At 42.1% G+C, this 21,060-nt stretch overlaps 1 protein-coding gene across 1 annotated transcript in view; it reads right to left on the bottom strand.

Moving 5' to 3' along the window:
• Positions 1 to 9,546: 9,546 nt before the first annotated feature.
• The window catches only part of LOC143925692 (uncharacterized), a 110,143-nt gene continuing 98,629 nt past the window's right edge, over positions 9,547 to 21,060 (bottom strand). Inside the window, exon 3 of the mRNA XM_077450154.1 lies at positions 9,547 to 9,795. Coding sequence (XP_077306280.1) covers positions 9,547 to 9,795 — 249 coding nt within the window. The remainder of the gene's footprint in view (positions 9,796 to 21,060) is intronic.

Genomic DNA, 21,060 nt, shown 5'->3' with positions numbered 1-21,060 from the left:
CCGTCTCCGCCTCCGCCTGTGATAGGCGGAACACTGAATTTCCCAGCAGTCAGTGTTCCGCCTATCACGGACATCCGCTCATCCTCGTACTACGGACGAGTATGAGAGGATGTCCGTGATAGGCGGAACACAGGCTGCTGGGAAATTGAGTGTTCCGCCTATCACAGGCAGAGGCGGAGGCGCGGCTTTTGAATTGTAGAATGGCCGCCGAGAAGAGCGGCGATCCTGGAGCGGCGATCCATCGGCACGACACGGGATGGAGGAGGCACGGGACGACGGCTCGGGACAACGGCTCGGGACGGAGGAGGCTCGGGACGACGGCTCGGGACGGAGGAGGCTCGGGACGGAGGCTCGGGACACAGGTAGGCTGGACACACACACAAGGCTGCACGGACACACACACAGGGATGGACACACACACACACACACACAGGGATGGATGGATGGATGGACACACACACACACACACAGGGATGGATGGATGGATGGATGGACACACACACACACACACACACACAGGGATGGATGGATGGATGGACACACACACACACACAGGGATGGATGGATGGATGGACACACACACACACACACACACAGGGATGGATGGATGGATGGACGGACACACACACACACACACACACACACACACACACACATGGATGGATGGATACACACACACAGGGATGGATGGATGGACACACACACAGGGATGGACAGCCATGTCTCACCCTCGGCTTATACACGAGTCAATAAGTTTTCCCGTTTTTTGGGGGTAAATTGGGGGCCTCGGCTTATATTCGGGTCGGCCTATACTCGAGTATATACGGTAAATGATATCCTTATTTCCCAGAAATAATCCATACAATCCACTACTTAATGGTCCTGTAATCTATTTTTTCTCTGAAATCGCTACTGTGTATTCTTGTTTTCTTGCCCACCTCCAGCCATTTTTTTTTCTAACTGATTGTTTTCTCTAAGCCCTTGTACACACGGTCGGAGATTCCGACGGAATGTTTCCTATCGGACCGTTTTGTCAGATATTCCGACTGTGTGTGGTCTGCATCGGACTGTTTCCATCGGAATGTGCGACGGACCAAGTTTTCCAACTTGCCGGTAAAATTTTCCGACAAAATGCTCCTATCGGACATACTCTGATCATGTGTAGCCTACTCCGACGGACAAAGTGCCACGCATGCTCAGATCAAATTCCTAGACCAAAGCTATTGGCTACTAGCCTGAACGTAGTCCCGTCCTAACGAAATAATGTCATCACGTTATGTACAATCGGATTTTCCGACAACTTAGTCCGACCGTGTGTATGCAACATCACTTCCAGACCTCTTCCGGAATTAATCCGTTGGAATTACGCAGACGGATTTGGTTGTCGGAATCTCCGACCGTGTGTACAAGGGCTAAGAGTGAACACAGCACCTATACTCACCTGATCGTTCGGAAAACGGAGCCAGCAGTGGACCTTTCCTGATGTCTTCACATCCAGAGCTGCTCTCTATGGGCTCGATGAAGTTAGGAACAGTCCACTGCACAAGACCATTGGACCATGGGGGGGGGGGGGGCAGAAGCCGATGGGACCGGTCTTGTGCTGGGAGGATCAGAGGATTAGGTATGCATATCTCAGCTCTAAGAACCCGTACACCAAAATGAGCAGTAACCAATGCAGTGTGGGCTCATGTGCTCCTTGCTGCAACGGCCAATTATAGGTTGGGGTGGTTGCCATTTGTTTGTAGTGTCTTTGCCTACAATTTCTATCTGACATCGATCCGACTTTCATGTGACTTTAACCACTTGCTGACCAGCCACAAAACTGATGTACCCATACGTCGGTCCGTGCATGTTAAACTGCGGGATATGGACTCAATGTCCGCTGGTGACCCACTATTGCCGTATACAGAGACAGAACGGATATCTGCCTATGTAAATAAGGTGGGTCCCCGTTCTGTCAAGGGACATCATGGAGATCTGCTGTTCTCAGTGATCGGGAACTGCGATCTCTGTGGTGCTCCAGTAAGCCCATCCCCCATACAGTTACAACACACCCAGGCCACACAGTTAATCCCTTGATAGCCCCTAGTGTTAACCCCATCTCTTCCAGTTCATTTTTATAGCACTGATCAATGTAATAATGTCACTGGTCCCCAAAAAAGTGTCACTTGGGATCAGATTAATCTGCCACAATGTTGCAGTCCCACTAAAAATCGGGATCGGGATCAGATTTTGATCTGACTTTGAGAAAATGTATATAATTTTTTTAACAGCGCGGGGGGGTCCCCTTCCGAACCATACCAGACCATTATCTGAGCATGCAGACTGGCAGGTCAAGAAAGGGGGGGGGGGGATAAGTGAACCACCCCCCCTAACTATATCAGGCCACATGCTCGCAATGTGAATGGACTGAAATCGGACAGAAGTCTGACCAAAGACGTGCAGGAACCATTTTCAAAGTCAGAACAACACAAGTCGGACCAGTTAAGACGGCTCTCGTAGGGAATTATTGATCATTGTTTTTTACATATGTGAAATAGCCCAGGTCTTAAAGCTCAACGACCTTCATGGTGGGATCTCCTGGTATGAAAATTGCAGATTTAAAAAGACTGAATGCAACTTATGAAATGACATAACCATGTGGAAGCTTGTATAGGATTTTAGTGGCTGGTAAGAATCGTTATTGCGATTTTTTTCCCTGTTGCGATCTTGAAAAAAGTATTTTTCTTTTTTTTTTATGCAGAGAATTCTCTCTGCTCTGCTAAAGCTGACAGCCATCAAAGGAAAGGGGAAAAAAAAAGGCAGTCTGACAAGAATCATAACATTCTTTAGCAGTGAAACTTAAGTAGAAACATTGGGGGCTATTTACTAAAGGCAAATGCACTTGGAAGTAAAGTCGCTGTAGATCCAAGGGGGACATGCAAGGAAAATAAAAAACAGCATTTTAGCTTGCACATGATTGGATGATAAAATCAGCAGAGCTTCCCCTCATTTCAGATCTACTCCTTAGATTTAGAGCGACTTTACTTCCAAGTGCACTTGCAGTGCAAAGTGGATTTACCTTTCGTAAATAACCCCCAATGTAACAATTTGTCTTTTAGATCAAAGGAATACACTTTGGTTTGAAAATGAGGTAAGTTTAACCATGTAAACACTAAAGCACTAAACCTTTTTCTGAGTTCGAGTTAAAATATTTTTTTTTTTTGCTAGAAAGCTACTTAGAACCCCCAAACATTTATTTATATATATATATATATATATTTTTTTTTTTTTTTTTTTTTTCCGAGACCCTCGAGAATAAAACGGTGGTTGTTTTTTTAATATTTTATTTTGTTACACAGGGGTTGATTTGCTAAAGGCAAATAGACTGTGCACCTTGCAAAGTGCAGTTGAACTCTGCAAGTGCAATTGCTCTAGAGCTTAGTAAATGATATGAAGGTTAACTTTGCAAAGAATACACAAGCACAAGGAAAATGCAAGGAAAATAAAAAAAGCAGCATGTTTGCTTGCACGTGATTGGATAATGGAAAGTCAGCAGAGCTTCTGCTCATTCACTAAGCTCTGGAGCAATTGCTCTTGTAGAGTGCATAGTCTATTTGCCTTTAGTAAATCAACCCCATTGCATTTGCCCAGCAGTTGTTCAAATGCAATTTTTGGGGAAAAAATTACACTTTTTAATGAATTAAAAAAAGAAAAACTAAGCAGTAAAGATAGCCCAATTTTTTTTTAAATGTTTTTGTATAATGTGAAAGATTATATTGCCGCGAGAATCGTGAGAGAATCGTGATCTTTTTATTCCAAGCATAAAAATCGTGATTCTCATTTTAGACAGAATCGTGCAGCTCTAGCGGCTGGGTGTAGATTTTGTTTTATTACATATAAATTTTATAACAATAACTCAAAATGGTTAAGGAGAATACATCATAACAGCAATAGGAATCATCAAATTAACTAATTACCACTTCACAGCTATAAATATACAAACGTAAAAAAATCAAGAGGATCTCCCTTTTAAATCCTCCTCCAGAGAGGTAATCCCAAGATAACAACAATCTAATCTGCTGAGTGACATGATAATTTATGTCGTTATTACCACCATTTTCGTGTAAATGACAGTTGGGATTATTTAAGATTATACTGTAATCCTTTTAATCCTCACCCCCTAAATTTTCAGTCTAAACACCAAAGTGCACTTAGCAAAAAAAAAAAAAAAAAAAGCTTCAAGCCCACGACCGTTCCATAAATCGCCGCCTGTTCGCCAAGGACGTGATGGAAGCTCCTAACCTTACTTGACAGGAGAAAACAGACTCGTAATTGCCTTTAAAGGGAAAGTAATTGTTCCCTTTGTCTATTTCTCAATTTGTTGTACCCAACATTCCCTGCTTCACCTTAGCATTTGTGCGCCAGTGCTAATTTAACAGAAAATAATAAGCAAGGGATCCTCTATATTATTAAGCCGACGCCGCAACAACGTAATACATTTGGATGCAAATGCACCTGCACTCTGTCTCATTATGCCCCCATAATTAATATCTCCTCGGCGATATAATGGATTTTAAATGTAAACATCGCTAACAGGTATAATTTCGTTTCACCGATTCCCTCCTTATCCAAATCATTCAGTGGTCATTTTCCATATATAATCAATTATTCATAGTCTTAAATTGAAAACTCAGGGCTAATTTCAACAATGGAATCTTTACTGACATTTATAAGAGAACACATCAGCGAGGCTAATTATTAGCTCATTTCACTGTGTGGCCTTTTATTACTTTGTAGGCAATGAAACAAAATAAATAAAAAATAAATAAAATAAAAAAAATAACACAATGCTTTATTGCTGTATTAGGCTGCAGGCGGAAAAGTCTTGACCAATCTCAAGCAAAAGGACACCATGTTCTAAAACATTGATCTCATTGAGCTAGGTAACCATAATAGTTTTTTTTTTTATTACTTTATGAATTAAAAAATACTATAATGATATAATAGCAAATAATGCAGAGAGTGCCAAAACAAAGCCATGTATTATTTAATTACTGTAAATGGGCACCAATTAGCTCCTTGCTTAAAAGTTATTAAACGTTGGCTCATTGAAAACAGGTTACAATATTAATCGTTTAGGGCCGGGTTCACATATGAGCGTATTGGATGCATTCAATTTGAATGACATGCGAGTGTGACCGGCTCTCAATGGAGCGGTTTACACATGTCCGAGGCAGCCGTGATGCGGTTTCCAAAAGGGTCCTGTGCATTTTTTAAATCTGGCTCAGGTGTGAATTCAGCCAAATATTTTGAGCTGAATCACACCTGAACCAGTGAGCAGAAATGTCCTGGACCCCAGGCTGCAAACTGTGGCTGCTCATATATGAACCCGGCCTCAGGAAGATTTAGGCCCTATGTGTACTACAAGAAAGGCGTGGGTGCAATAACCCAAGTAAACCAATGTGGAATTCATTGCTCTATCTGACCTTAACAGAGGAGGTGATTGGTAACGGTGAGCACTATTATGACATTATGAAAATAAAAAGAATAGAATATAGTAAGCAACTAAGCACGTGGGAAGGACCATTAAAGACAAGTGCACAAGTCCTGTACTGGGGAAATTCATCTTGTACACAATTTCCGAGGGATGAGGGAAATTGGGAGTTTTCAAATCCAAAACATTGAAGTCAATGGGGAAGGCGAAATGAAGGTGGGTTTTACTGGTGCAATGGACTTAAAGAAGAACAGCCTATAAAATGTCAGTTCTTAAAAATGTTTCCTACCCCCTCCTCCTACCTATCCAGCATAACCTGTATAAAAGAGATTTGTATACTTACCTATTTTTAATTTTCTCTGATCTGGTCACGCGATCCCGCAGGTTCTGCTCCCCTGTGTCAGTAAGCAGGAGCAGTAGAGGACATGAGGGAACACCACAATGGCGCCTATAAGTGATATCATGTGGCAATGGACCTAGCTAAATGGCAGCTACACCCTCCATCGTGGTTCGGCAGATTACACTCTATTAAAATGAATGTGTTACCTAGAATACTGTATCTGTTCCGTACCCTACCAGTGGCTATTCTGCGTAGGGATCTACAATTGTTGCAAAATGATATTCTTAGGTTTATTTGGGGACACAAGAGGCCCAGGGTGAACAGGAGTACAATGTACACCCTAAGGAAGCAGGGGGGTCTGGGCCTGCCGGACTTGCAGAAATACTATCATGCGGCTCAGCTGGCCCATCTTACTAGATAACACTCTAGCCACGCACATGCTATCTGGATGGACATGGAATCTTATTCCTGTCGTCCCTCACAGGTTTCACAGTTACTATGGCTTCCAATGAAGGATAGACCGCTGATATTGTGTCCTACCCTGTCACTGGCTCTGGCTATATGGGACAGGCTGTCCAAATTATACAAATTCAGATCGCCCCACAACCCGCTGGCGCCATTACTTAACAACAATGAGTTCACCCCGGGCCTCTCTCCTCAACTGTTCAGTTGGTGGACAAATAAAGGGCTATTGCGCATTGCAGACCTATGTGACCGTAGGGGTATACTTTCTGAACAAGCTCTAACTGAAAAATTTGATATGCCGTATTCGGAGAGGTTTCGATGTGCCCAATTAAGGCATTTTGTGCAGAGTATGGTCCGTAGGGGAGACCTGGGTTCCCTAACTCCCATGGAACAGTTGAGTATGCAATATGACAAAATAAGAGGCCATTTATCTGCCATCTATGCATTACTTAGGGGGCCAAGGAAGAAGTTGAGTTATATGCTTCAGTGGGAGCGGGACATTCAGGAATCCTTTGATTTAGATGACTGGTGTACACTCTCCGAGACGGCATATCGCTCTCTCGCCAACACATCGGTGATAGAGGCCAATTACAAGGTATTGTTGCGGTGGTACATGGTCCCAGCCAGGTTGGCCGCTTTTGTTCCGGGAGCACCGTCCCATTGTTTTAGGGGATGCGGCCAGGCGGGGACCACCTACCATATCTGGTGGTCATGCCCAAAGGTCAGGAGGTTTTGGATTAGAGTGTTTAATTTTGTCTATACTATCACAGGATTGAACCTGAGGAAATCACCTAAGCTGGCCCTCCTGGGGGGCAAGGCGACAGAGGCTTCCAGGCCTCAGCAGCGGCTCCTTACCTTTATATTTATTTCACCGAAGCTCACTATAGCTCGTAACTGGAGATCAGCCGCACTACCGATAGCCCAGCTTAAACATAAAATGTCATGGCTAATGCTAAATGAACGGTTATCCGCATTGTCACAAGACAGGATGAAAATGTTTCATAAAATTTGGGACCCATGGATTATCTATCTAACTAATGGTTCCGGGACACATGCTGTTTAACGTTGTCACGGTAGCATGAGTTTGTGGATCCAGGACTACGGCTCCCCCCCCCCCCCCCCTCCCACTCAGTTCTCCCCCTTTCCTTCTTTTTTCTATCTTTTTCTATTCGCTACTCTTTTCTCTTTCCCTGCTATAGGGTCCTTCTTCTTTTCTTTACTGTTCTCTGCTGAATTCTTTATATCTCTCATTCAGCGATGCTAGCAAAATAATTGGGTATCTCCATCACTCAAGAGGCAACAGCTCCGGCAGCTGGGATCCTATGTGATCCAGGGTTACTGGATATGACACCTATTTCGAAGCCGCCAACATGTTTACGGAGCGGACTGGTGTGTTAGTCCATTTTACATTGTGCTTAATGTAATAAGTTGCCGCATTAATGAGACTATTGCTTGTATTGTACTGAAAACCTTTAATAAAAATTATTGAAACATAAGTGATATCATGGCTCCCGGAATTCATAACCATTGTTGAGTGCTCCCTCACACAGAGCTGCAGGATCACATGCCTAGACTGGAGCAGATTAAAAATAGGTAAGTACCCAGATCATTTTTATACAGGTTAGCTGGGATAGGTTGGAGGAGGGGCAGAGAATATTTTAAATATAGTTATGGTTGGGCTTTTCTTCCACTTTAAATCTGAATTCCAGGCAATTTTCTAAATGAACAGAATAAATACATACATAAGAACCCTCAGACGAAGTTGTAATGACAAAACACATCAGAGGTTCTGCACTCCTGCTACCCATTTTCAGCACACAGCGGGCCAAAGCCTGTTGTCGGCTGACGTCACAGAGCCAGTCCCTCAAGCAAGATCATGACCATGTGGTCGGGATCTGCCCACATGACTGGACTGGCACCCAGCTTAGCCTCTCAGCAAGGCGCTGAAAGCCTGGGCCCGCTACTTCCCCCGACCCCTCCACTGCCCAGCACTCCAGTGGGGTAGAGCAGAGAGCTGCTGTTTGATTGCTCGGATCTCAATATTAGAGTTGGCGGGGGACAGATGCAGCATCTGACTGATGCTACATTCACCTAGGTAAGTGCTTTAAGAGAATACTTACAGTATATTTTAAGAAACAAAAGAAAACTTGACCCACTTCCAATAACTGCCCTTTTTATGGCTAGCAAGGCCAAGTGATGATAGGTTTTATATTGTGCATTTATTACTAGATAACACCAATAAACTTAGGAGGTACTTTAGAGAAGTAGCCTTTTTCCAAATTTAAAAAAAAAAATTGTTTTTACTGACTAAAAGGTGTTTTTTTTCCCCATAATGTTTAAAAAATAATAATTATATTATAATGTTTGTTATTTTTCCAAGAAATTACAAAGTAATGTAAGCAAACAGAGGATAGAATAAAATATAATACAATTAAAAAGAAGAAGATAAAAGCACCAATATATGTTCATTTTAACATTTCAAGAGGTTTGGGTACCAAAATAATATCAGATTTTCGAGATATTACTATGTTTAGTCTCAAAGCATGGAAGAATAATGTACTAAAAAGTGATACAAGTGTATAACTCTAAAGTGATGTTTCTAATCAAAGGCAGGAGTTCAGGAGCATTTACTAAAGCATTTACTAAAGAACTTAAATTCAGATAGTGAGACCTGCAATACTACATGACTGCTGAGGCGCATAGGCCTAGGCATAAAGCCAACCATTAACATCAGCACAACCCCTTGCCCTCCCCCCATATAAGAAACCACACTTACAACTGTTAAGTTGTAAAAGGGGCAAGGCCACAGCTTTATTTAATTTTCCAACACAGAACATGTAACCACTTTAAACCAGTGCCAGTCACAGTTGTAGCGTGAGCGCGCTTTAACATTAACCAGAGGGACATGTAACCACTTTAAACCAGTGCCAGTCACAGTTGTAGCGTGAGCGCGCTTTAACATTAACCAGAGGGGGCCTGTCCTTACCATAAATGCTGGACAAACAGCCTAATTCCAAACTTCTATTAAGGGCATCGCCCATTACAGCAACTTTTACTGCTGGCAAGGTCAAAAAAATGCTGTTAAAGCTGTGACAGTCCATCCAAAAAAGGCGGCGGGAGGGTGGGCAGCTCTTCTAGCCATGTGCTCTTCAAAAAAGGCCCAAAATTCCCTGTCCTTTTGTTGAGGTCAGGCCCAACCCCATCACCCTACACTTCCACCAATCCTCTACCATATACTCCCAGCTCCTGGCCATGCCCCCATCAGTCAAGGCTCTCCTTCCCTAGAGACCTTCATCAAAAACACTTCCAACACAGAAACATCATATAAACCATCACAGAGGTAAACACACAACCAACTTTCCGACCTGGTTTCTCCAACACTTTTGCACAAACTAAAACCAGATGATGAAAAAATGTCTTCCCTTACCTGAAACACATTCTTACGGCTGGATTTCTCACTCGTCCACTCAATAATTTCTCCCCAAAGGTCTATACACTCCGAATTTCCTGATTTCTAAAAAACAAAAAAGCATACGTTTCTTTACGTAACGTGTTGACTTTACACATAATATAGGTACAATAAAAATAAATAAAAACACTAAACAAAAACATATAACATTTTTGAATATGCACTCTGTACTGTCACAGGGAATCAATTTTATGATGCCTAGTCGCTGGCGCTATCAGGAAGGTTAGTGTGAGAGTGTTCTGTTAGAGGAAGGATTATTGTAAAAGTAATACTTATAAAAGTGACAAGGGGCCTCGACCCATATCTGGGGATATTCTGAATTAACAATATAGTTACTGATTCATCCGTCGGACGGGGTACCTCCACAGCTTGTTGTTAACACCAAAAAAGAAATAAGAAGGGGAACCAACTGGATCACCCTTGTAAGGAGTTGTATAAGATCCCTTTCACACTGAGGCAGTATTCAGGCATTTTAGCGCTGGAAATAGCACCTGTAAAGCACCTGGAAACTGCAGGCAGTGCGCTTGGGGGACGTTAGAAAAAGTCCTGCAAGCAGCAACTTTGGGGCAGGTTGGGAGCGGTGTATACAGCACTCCCAAAACGCCCCTGCCCATTGCATTGAAAGCACTTTGTAAGCGCCACAACGTGGGAGTTTTTAACCCCTTTTTTGTGGTTGAAAGCTCCCCGCAAAAGCGCAACTTAAACAGCGGTAAAGCAAGCACTGCTAACACAAGAGGCGCTTTACCATTGGACAGCCCCAGTGTGAAAGAGGTCTAAGGAGGACCAATCACGGTATACTAATATAATGTAGAAAAACTTTATTGAAAGACAACGCCAGAATTGGCTAAATGTATGGCCAGGGTGGCCATTACCCTCCAAACAATCAAAATATTAAAAATAATGATGACAATGTTGTCACGAAAAGCGCAACAGAACAGATAGTTCTGTGGGCATGTATTTCCCTGGAACCTAAGTCTCTATTTTATAGCCCAGCTAGTCATTAACAGGATTTGGCTGGTGTTTATGGTCTGTGTGTTGCTTGAGTATGAGTGTGGGGCCCTTTTCTGTTGCTCTTTTTATGACAACGTTGTCATCATTGTTTTTATCATTTTGAGTGTTTGGAGGGTAATGGCCACCCTGGCCTTACATTTTGCCAATTCTGTGTTTTTCAATAACGCTTTTCTACATTAGTATACATACTATACAACTCCTTACCTTTCTTATCTTTTAAAATGTTTTTTTATTTTTCACAAAAAGTGTATAAAAGAAACTCTTTTACATCGAAGAGAAAAACATTGTAAGGATGTGTGGGATACAAGTCATGAAATACAGATGAACATAAGAGAGATGGGACTTGACAAATAAATCAAAAACTCAACAATATTAATAACCAATCTCAGAAGTACTAAAACAGACTTGTACGTATACCACTCCAGGCTGAGGTAGCCGCCGGGGGTTAGAGGTCTGTAATTCTGGAAGCTTGCCTCGCCTCGGGGAGGACGAAAGGATTAGAGGGGTCCCCCCTCCAGCACCCCTATTGGGAACTTACTGTGTCGGAAGGTGGGACACCCCCCCTCCACGCCCCCCAGGCAGGGCCCTCTCAAAAAATGTGATTGTATGCTAGGGGATAGCCCTTGTATAATCCCTGTAGAAATTGTGGAAGATCCCAGAGTGGGAGAAAAAAGAGGAAAGCTAGAGATAGGTAGGAAATGGTATACAGTGAGAGGAGTGGCAATAACGAGGTAGTATCATTTACCAGAACATTGGGTTGAATTGTGACCTGTATTAGGTCGAAGGTTGGAGGTGAGAGGCCATCCATTTATGTGGTGAAGGGATCACTGAATATCAGATCTATCAATTTGTGTATATATCTATCCACTTGCACCTTTTCGGGCTGTCTCCCATTGATTATGGACATTTAACATTTTGCGCAGCACTGTTTAACATTAAATGAGACATGGAACTGCCTTTTTCCGGTTTAAAAACAATTATAAAAAAACAACATTATATACATTTATTTGTTGGGGAAAGTCCATTCTTTTCTAAAATTTAATGTTAAAAGCAAATTAAATTTTGAAATACTTTCAAACAACATTTGTCAAGTCATCAAATGCACTGAAAATTTTCATATGATTGTTCGTACGAACGTTCATACGAAAATCTAGAGAGGCTGAGGCTCAGGCATCTGGGTGGATCCCAACATTAATGTCGGTATCTCTCCAGAGTGATGTCAGCTGACCCTGCTGTTGGCTAAATATGGGTCACAGGAAGTGCCCGCCTGTAATTCACAGGAAAACTATGACCAGAAGAGCTTTGGTCCTACTTCTCTAATGCCCCGTACACACGAGCGGACTTTTCGACATCCAAACTCCGACGGACTGAGTCCGGCGGACTATCCGCTCGTGTGTGGGCTGCAACGGACTTTAGCTTCGCAAAAGTCTGACGGACTTTAGAAATGAAGCATGCTTCAAATTTTCCCGACGGAACTCCGCCGGACCCGGTCCCCTTCGAAAAATTCGCTCGTGTGTGTGCTACTCCGACGGACTAAAACCGACGCTAGGGCAGCTATTGGCTACTGTCTATGAACTTCCTACGTCGAATCCAGTCGTACGTCATCACGTTCGACTCCGTCGGAGTTTGGTGTGATGGTGTGTGGTCAAGTCCGTTCGGTCGAAAAGTCCGCCAGAACTCCGGCGGAACTCCGCTAGAACTCCGTCGGAAGTCTGTCAGACTTAATCCCTCTCGTGTGTACGGGGCATTACAATAGTAAAGGTCCACTTAAACATTTTTTTTTAATCAAATACAGAACTGAACTAAACAATGTTTTTAATACAGTCCTGCTTTAACCAGTGCCCAATGGCATTAATCTTTTTGTCTTTTCCCCATTTCTTATAAATCCTAAAAAAATCAGCAAAAAAAGTCACTTCAAAATAAAAACACATAAAAACAAACAAAAAAAAACCTTCATCCAAAGGAAGCAGAATGTGGAAGTATTTAACAAGAAAATCACTCTCCAAATATAATTTGAAATAAAACATATATATATGTTCTTATTTTACTACATATCTATATTGGGGAAGGAACAATAATGTTTGTCCCTAAATATCTCATACACATCTTTAATGAAGCTTTCCTTTTTGTTTCCATTTTTAAATTATCATTGTTCAGTTGCTGCTACACACAGTAGCATGGGCCAAGAGACATTTGATGAGACAGCACTACTTAAATAAATGTTTATCAGGAGAAATGACAATGATCAAGTTTAAAAAAACAACAACATCTTCATTAGTTTATCACGCATTGTGCAGATGTGCCCCGATTTCCTAACAAGCTCTGTCTACAGTTGTGTTAGTGCTGATAAAGTTTACAGAAGAAAAATTTTAAATTTGATTAATTCAACTTATTGACTATATGGAAATTTCTGTAATAAATTTGAAAGAGAAGGGTCGGGACTTTAAATGAGGCATTGGCTACAACTAAATGAAATAAATTATATAATATTTATTGACATGTACATATAAATTCGTAAGGAAAAAATTCTGAATGTGTAACAGACCATAAGTACACATGACTGTACATATATTTCAACATGATGGTTCCAATTGAAACAATCTATCCTCCCTGATTCCCCATGGACAATATATAAAATTGTATAAAATCAATCATATTTATAAAAAACCCACCACTCCCCACTTTCACCTTAATCCACATGATTTTCCTCACTATTTTGAATTCCTTGGTCTAATATCTCACCTTTTTCCTAATTTTAGAGATTTGGCATCACAAGGTTTATTTCACACATGCTTGCCCACTGTTGTGTGTGCCGATCTGCTTGCTGCCGGACCGTTACCTCAGCTTCCGTGCCAGACGTTTCCAACATGCCCATGGCATTGTGTTTTAGGGTTATCTGCAAGGTACATTGGGGATGTATCCATTGCTCTGTCGCCTTTTCATTTATGCAATTTTTTATTTTATTTTATTTTTACTCTATTTCTTCCTTCCGCATATGGCATGTCATTAGCCTTCTGGTTATGTATTTTTCAGATACATTTAGATGTACCCCGCATTGCTCCTGACGAGTGGAGGTTTCCATGAAACCCGTAGAGATTTCCTAGATGTGACGTCACCACTACTCATTATTATCTGGACACCCACTGGGGTTTTTCAGAAATATGATTGATTTTATACAATTTTATATATTGTCCATGTGGAATCAGGGAGGATAGATTGTTTCAATTGGAACCATCATGTTGAAATATTTGTACAGTTATGCATACTTATGGTCTGTTACACATTCCGTATTTTTCATTATGAATTTATATGTGCATGTCAATAAATATTATATCATTTATTTCATTTGGTTGTAGCCAATGCCTCATTTAAAGTGGTTGTAAACCCTTACAACACACTTTGACCTACAGGTAAGCCTAGATTAAGGCTTACCTGTAGGTCCAAGAAATATCTCCTAAACCTATACGGTTTAGGAAATACTTGCCCGAAGACAGGCACCGCAGGCGCGCTGAGCGGAGCTGCCGCGTGTGTCAGCTCCCGTGCGCATGTTTTGCCGAATGACAGCGGCGGAGCTGCTAGACCCCACCAAGAAGATGGATGCGCCGGACTACAGGGGACAACGGTGACTTCGCTGGCTCCTGTGTCAGGTAAGTGACACATAATGGACTACTATGCGATGCATAGTAGTCCATTATGCTTTGCCTTTACAGGGAATGAAAGAGGAAGTAAACTCATCAGGGTTTACTTCCTCTTTAAAGTCCCAATCCTTCTCTTTCAAACAATTTATAGGGATGGAGGTAGATGACGATACCAAGTCATGGCCTCATTAAAGTCCCACCTCCCATACTTTTAACCAGAAATGTCTATAATAGTACATCAAGTCCCTGGCTATTTAACCCCTCACATTTCATGTATTTCATTATTTTAGGTTCTAATTTGGTTAAAAAAATACACAGTTGGGCCTAACTGTTGTACAATAAACTTGAGATAATGCTGAACTTTTGACCCAATCAGATTTCTTCAATTGGAAGCTTATGCTTTGCTTATTTCTATTAACCCCTTCACACCTCAGGGTAAAAAAATCTAAATGTCTAAGCCCCATTTTGCAACTCGCCATGTGTTAATAAAACAGTACATATCATCAATACTGTGTGCATCCAGGTGAATTATACCTTGTTTTTGTCAGGACAAATTGGGCTTTCATTTGTTGGTAAGAGATAATGGATATCTCATGTCTTTTTTTTGTATTATTATCAAAGGAAACTGGTCCAAACTAGTAAATACAATATTTTTTTTTTAAATGTAACCATATATTTCTTGCTACTACCATAACCTACCACCAAAGAACAACCCAAAATAATTTTTTCTGCTCCTGACGATCGCAGAGATACCACATATGTGTGTGTTAGTTTTTATTTGCACCCGTAGTACAGTCCAGAAACAATAGTGCACATTTTGCTTTTTTTTTTATCCTATCTAAACACTGATACTAATTAAAAATTCTGTCCAAAAAAATACTGACCCTGACTTTTGACCCTGACCCTGACCTTGGTCTTTGACCCTGACCTTGGCCTAAACACTAGCCTTGGCACTGACCTAGATCAAACCTTGATCTAGGCCTTTTTTTTTTTTTTTAAATATCATTATTATTATTATTATTATTTTTCTACACACACTTTTTTCTCTCTCTGCAAGTAAGATACAATGTATCAGAGACAGAAAACACAGAAAACACGGGGCGGGTTTCACAGTGACTGATCACTGTCATAGCCAATCAGAGGCTATCACAATGATCAGTTGACCCGGAATCGGGCGTTTCAGGTCTCCATCATTAGAATGGGGTCCAGAGCTCTCAGTGAGACCCCAGTCTCTGTGCTGGGAGTCCACTGTGCGGCCCGCTCCCAGCACAAAGGGAGATACGCAAATATGCAGCCCCTCTGAAAAAAGCCCAGTCCAGTGGGTCTGCATATTTGTGTTACATCGGCACCAAGGGCTTAATCTGAATGCCTAAAATTTATTAGGACTCAGAGATTGAATCCTGTCATGCTTTATGCCTGCTATGTGGTTAAAAAGACGTTGTTCTGGAAGGGCGAGATGATAGGTATAGTACATCATCAGAGGTTATTATAATGTAAACAGCAATCTTTGAACTACAGATGCTAGTATTTTTAGCACTGCCATAATATTTGGAGAATGGGGATGAGTAGGGAAAGCGATGGCAGAGAAGCCATCAAGCATATAGGGCAGTGATGGCAAACCTTGGCACCCCAGATGTTTTGGAACTACATTTCCCATGATGTTCAACTACACTGCAGAGTGCATGAGCATCATGAGAAATGTAGTTCCAAAGCATCTGGGGTGCCAAGGTTCGCCATCACTGATATAGGGCAACCATTCTTAACCAGGGTACTTCCAGAGATTGTTAGGGGTTCCAGGAGCAATGGCTGTTTGACTTCCCATAGTGCTTCATGGTTCCAAGGTCAATGCCACTTGGCAGAGTCAACAGCATGACACCAAGGATCTTTTTAGTAAGGATGTCATTTTGACTGCAGCTGTAAGTGAAGCATTCTTCTACTGAACTCCACTGACCCTCTCTAACACTTAATGAATTGGTTTTAGAAAGGGTTTCCTGAAACCCAATAATTTTTCAAGGGTTCCTCTTGGGTAAGATGGTTGAGAAAGGCTGGTATAGGGTATTATTGGATGGGTACATAAGTTACATCACGTACTTTGAGGCACACCCATCTCCCCCTGTTATTGGATGGGTGTGGGACAGTGACCAGCGTATCTGTGCAAATGATTGTACTGTGAGAAGAGTTAATTAAGCTGACAATAGATAATTTGAATCATGGTCGAGTTCAGCAGGTACCAGCCGAGATTCAAACCATGTATGAACAGGCTGATCGTATCCACATAGATCCATCGATTGACTTGGGTACAACCAGCATGTTGGATATTTAGGATGCGATTATTGCCAGAGGGTATAGCTACTAGCACTGTGTTCTCCTGGCAGGGAGGGCTCCTCCCATCCCCCATGTCGAGAGAACACCAAGGCTCCGGAGGAAGGATTCCCCTATCAGCACTGACTGTATTGATGGGGAACCAAATGATTTTCTTTCCTTCCACCCCTGGTGGAAGGTTAAAAAAAAGATGAGTGTATGGACTGTCTTAGTTGGCGGGATTTGAGCTAATTGTAGGTTAGTGCTAGACAAGTTTAGTGGATTTACTAAGCAGTCTAGTGCCCAAACGTCTCATATAATACATCATAAGACACGTCCTTTACGTTTGTGAATTCAGTTCAGTGCCTTGAGTTCAGCTATAATTAAATGTTACCAAGCAGCAATCCTATTTTTAGTTTTTAATCAGGACATCTAACTTTTTTCCATTATTAACCACTTAAGGACCGCCGCATGGCAATGTACGTCGGTGCAATGGCACCGACAGGCACAAGCACGTACATGTAAAAAGCACCAGCACAAAGGTATACATGATTGAAGAGCACCTGTCACTTTTTACAAAAAAGACTTTGTGTTTACATAAAAGGACTGTGATATCAATTTGTTCACTAAAGCACCAGTCACTTTATTATGATTGCACTTATGTCACAATATCTATATGTATTATTTATATTAATCAATTTTCTAGAACACTGGCTATATTTAAAGCACCGGTCACCTTATATTTTATAATTCATTTGCACTAAGGACTGTTAATTTATTTATTTTGTCACATCTAAGTCACTGGCTGGAGTGCGTTAGCGGAGCACTCAGACTCCTGGCACTGGATTGTTTTTTAACCACCTAAGCCCCGGAAGAATTTACCCCCTTCCTGACCAGAGCACTTTTTGCGATTCGGCACTGCGTCGCTTTAACTGACAATTGCGCGGTCGTGCATCGTGGCTCCCCAACAAAATAGTTTTTTCCCCCCCACAAATAGAGATTTCTTTTGGTGGTATTTGATTACCCCTGCAGTTTTTATTTTTTGGGCTATAAACAAGAAAAGAGGGACAATTTTGAAAAAAACACATTATTTTTTACTTTTTGCTATAATAAATATCCTCCAAAAATATCTAAAAAACATTTTTTTCCTCAGTTTAGGCCGATACGTATTCTTCTACATGTTTTGGGTTAAAAAAATGCAATAAGCGATTATTGATTGGTTTGCGCAAAAGTTATTGCGTTTACAAAATAGGGGATTGTTTTATGGCATTTTTATTTTATTTTATTTTTTTACTAGTAATGGCGGCGATTTTATCGTGACTGCGACATTATGGTGGACACATCAGACATTTTTGATACATTTTTGGGACCATTGTTATTTATACAGCAATCAGTGCTATACAAATGCACTGATTCCTGTGTAAATGACACTGGCAGTGAAGGAGTTAACCACTAGCGGTCAGTGTAGGGGTTAAGTGTGTCCTGGGGAGTGTTTCTAACTGTGAGGTGATCGCAGGTATCCCCGCGGCGATCAAGTCTGTGGGACCCGCGACCCAACTCACGGAGCTTGCCGTGGGCACAAGAACCGCCCACTGGCCACCTCTTAAAGGGCAATGTACAGGTACGTTAGTTTGTCTGTATGAGCCCTTCTGCCAATGTATATTGGCGTGAGGCAGTCGGCAAGCGGTTAAGAATAGCGCCACACCTACTTCTTCAATCTGTTACATACCTCATGCTCCATTTAGGTGGTTGTATTATTAGGGGCAGCAGCTCCATTTACTATTTACCATTAAAATCTAGTCATCTGCCTGGGACCACCCACAACGTCTTTTCATACTCACTGTGGAACCTAAGGAGTTTATCCTCTAGATTGTGTAAAAAGGATGTTTGATACTGTCTTCTCTGATCCCCCCCTTCTTCCACAGTCCCCAATCTATCTCTTGACAGTACAGAGCCTCGGGGCACTCTGCACATGCTCAGTTTGGTGTGTATTGCTAGAACATTTAATTTTTCTTAGGAGAGTGCGTGTTGTCAGAACAGGGCCAATCAGCACTGTCCAGACAGAGGGTCAGGGGTCCTGCAACCTCATAGGACAGTCCGAGGAAAATGAAAACTCCTCCTACAACCAGAGACTGATGGAAGTCACAAGACTGCTATTTACTGCTGATGAGAAAAGGCATTTAGCAGTTTATATTTACCAAAATGATTGCATTTCCATGTTCTGTGTACTGTGAGAGATCAGATATACTGGGTCCTTTAAAAGTGTTAGCTGGAGGTCAGCTTTATTTGTTAGTGAAGTCCACCCAAATCTACTAGTAAATCTAATACTACCCTCTCCCCGGATTGACAAGGCTACTGATCAAAGGTGTCTCCATTGCCCCTCCTTCCTGAGTGGAGACACTCAAAGCCCTTGTACACACGGTCGGACATTCTGACAACCAAATCCGTTGGATTTTATCCAAAACTGTTGCATATACATGGTCGGACAAAGTTGTCGGAAAATCCGATTGTACATAACGTGATGATGTTATTTAGTTACGTCGGGACTACGTTCAGGCTAGTAGCCAATAGCTTTGGTCTAGGAATTTGATCTGAGCATGCATGGCACTTTGTCCGTCAGAGTAGGCTACACATGATGGGAGTATGTCCGATCGGAGCATTTTGTCGGAAAATTTTACGGACAAGTTGGAAAACTTGTTCCGTCGGATACTCCGACGGAAACAGCCCGATGGAGACCACACACAGTTGGATTATCCAACAAAATGGTCCGATAGGACACATTCCGTCGGAATCTCCGTCCGTGTGTACAAGGGCTTACACAGGAAGTGTGTTACTGGCTGGATCATCTGTTGAATATAAAGGAAACAAAGCCTAAAATAGACTCTAACGGAGCCACCATATATAAGGATGGGTAAGCTACAATATTTTACAGGTTGGGTTTAATACCATTTACTTACAAATTCTATTACTTTTTTTCCTGAAGATGGGCTTTGAAAAAATATATTTGATGCTAGGACCAATTTAAAGTATGGTGGGTCCCACCCAGCCTTGGGTAGTCATGAAGCCTTGGGTAGTCATGCAGCATTGCATAGCCTTTAGCCTTTATAGTAAGGCTCTGGTAGAAACATCTTTTCTGTTGTATATGGTATGGTATTATCTTCCTATTGATTATCCCTCAACTGTCACAGTTGTCTGTACTTATTAAAAATATATTGTACTTTCTTCATAATGGTTGAACTGTAATATCAAGCTTCACTGGCAACCACACTAAAGAAAAAGGTGTGAATTGGCAGGCATTGTTGACCCTTCCCATATGTCCCCCTCTAGTAAGATGCAATGGGTTGATTTACTGAAACTGGAGAGTGCAAAATCTGGTGCAGCTGTGCATGGTAGCCAATCAGCTTCAGGGGCGGCCTGGTTATTAAGGGTACAGGGTCGCCGCCTCCCTGTCTATTGCCGCCTCCTCTATCCATGCATCCATCCCCTTTCAGGGCACCAGCGCATATATTCCAATGGGGGGGGCTGATATTTTGAAGCACGGATTAGAGCCAGAGGCTCTAATAGGCTTCAATATAGGGTGGACTCAGGTAGCAGACAGTGAGCTGTCAGCCCACTCACGTGTGTTACACTAGCAAATGAATATTCGCTGTTGTAACACTGATCTTCCTCCCGGCCAATTGGGAAGCAGGTTTTGACACCGTTCACCCGCTTGGCTAAAAGGACAGGAGATCCTATTGGATGCCTAGGAGGAGGAGGGGAGGAGCTTTAAGCTCCTCCCCTCAGCCATGGAGGAGAGGACTCGGAGCAGAGATGCTGCACCACGCTGCCTGCCACACGCCATGATGGGGTAAGTGCCGTACCAGTGGGGGGTGTTTGCCATTTGAGGTGGATGGTTGCTTGCCCCCCCCCCAAAAAAAAACACCAGTCGCCACTGATCAGCTTCTTACTTAGGCTTTGACAAAAAAACCTGGAAGTTGATTGGTTCCTATGCAGAGCTGCACTAGATTTAGCACTCTCCAGCTTTAGTAAATCAACCCCATTGCGCAGTAACTTCCCAGCAAAACTTATTACAGCTCCAACATTTGAAACCTTTCAGATTTGCTTGCAAAGCAACTTCTGTGTCGAGTCCACAGAAGCAGCAAAGGCTTCACTGATGTTCATTTCAACAGAAGCGCCGCTCTGACAACGCGTCCTCCTCTCCCCCTTTTCGTGTCAGTGACAAATAACAAAATATCATTTTCTTTTCTGCTTTGTTTTTCGTCTTTTCTTCTTTTATTAGAAAGAGATCCGTTATGACAGATACTCTTGGCAGCAGGGACTAAAGTGATCTTTGTCACCTGCCAAAAGAGGACATGGCTTA

The sequence above is a fragment of the Lithobates pipiens genome, unplaced genomic scaffold (assembly GCF_037356315.1).
Source record: "Lithobates pipiens isolate NorthernLeopardFrog02 unplaced genomic scaffold, aLitPip1_a1.2 Scaffold_22, whole genome shotgun sequence".
In the NCBI taxonomy this organism is placed as follows: domain Eukaryota; kingdom Metazoa; phylum Chordata; class Amphibia; order Anura; family Ranidae; genus Lithobates; species Lithobates pipiens.
This window is presented reverse-complemented; position numbering and strand designations above follow the sequence as displayed.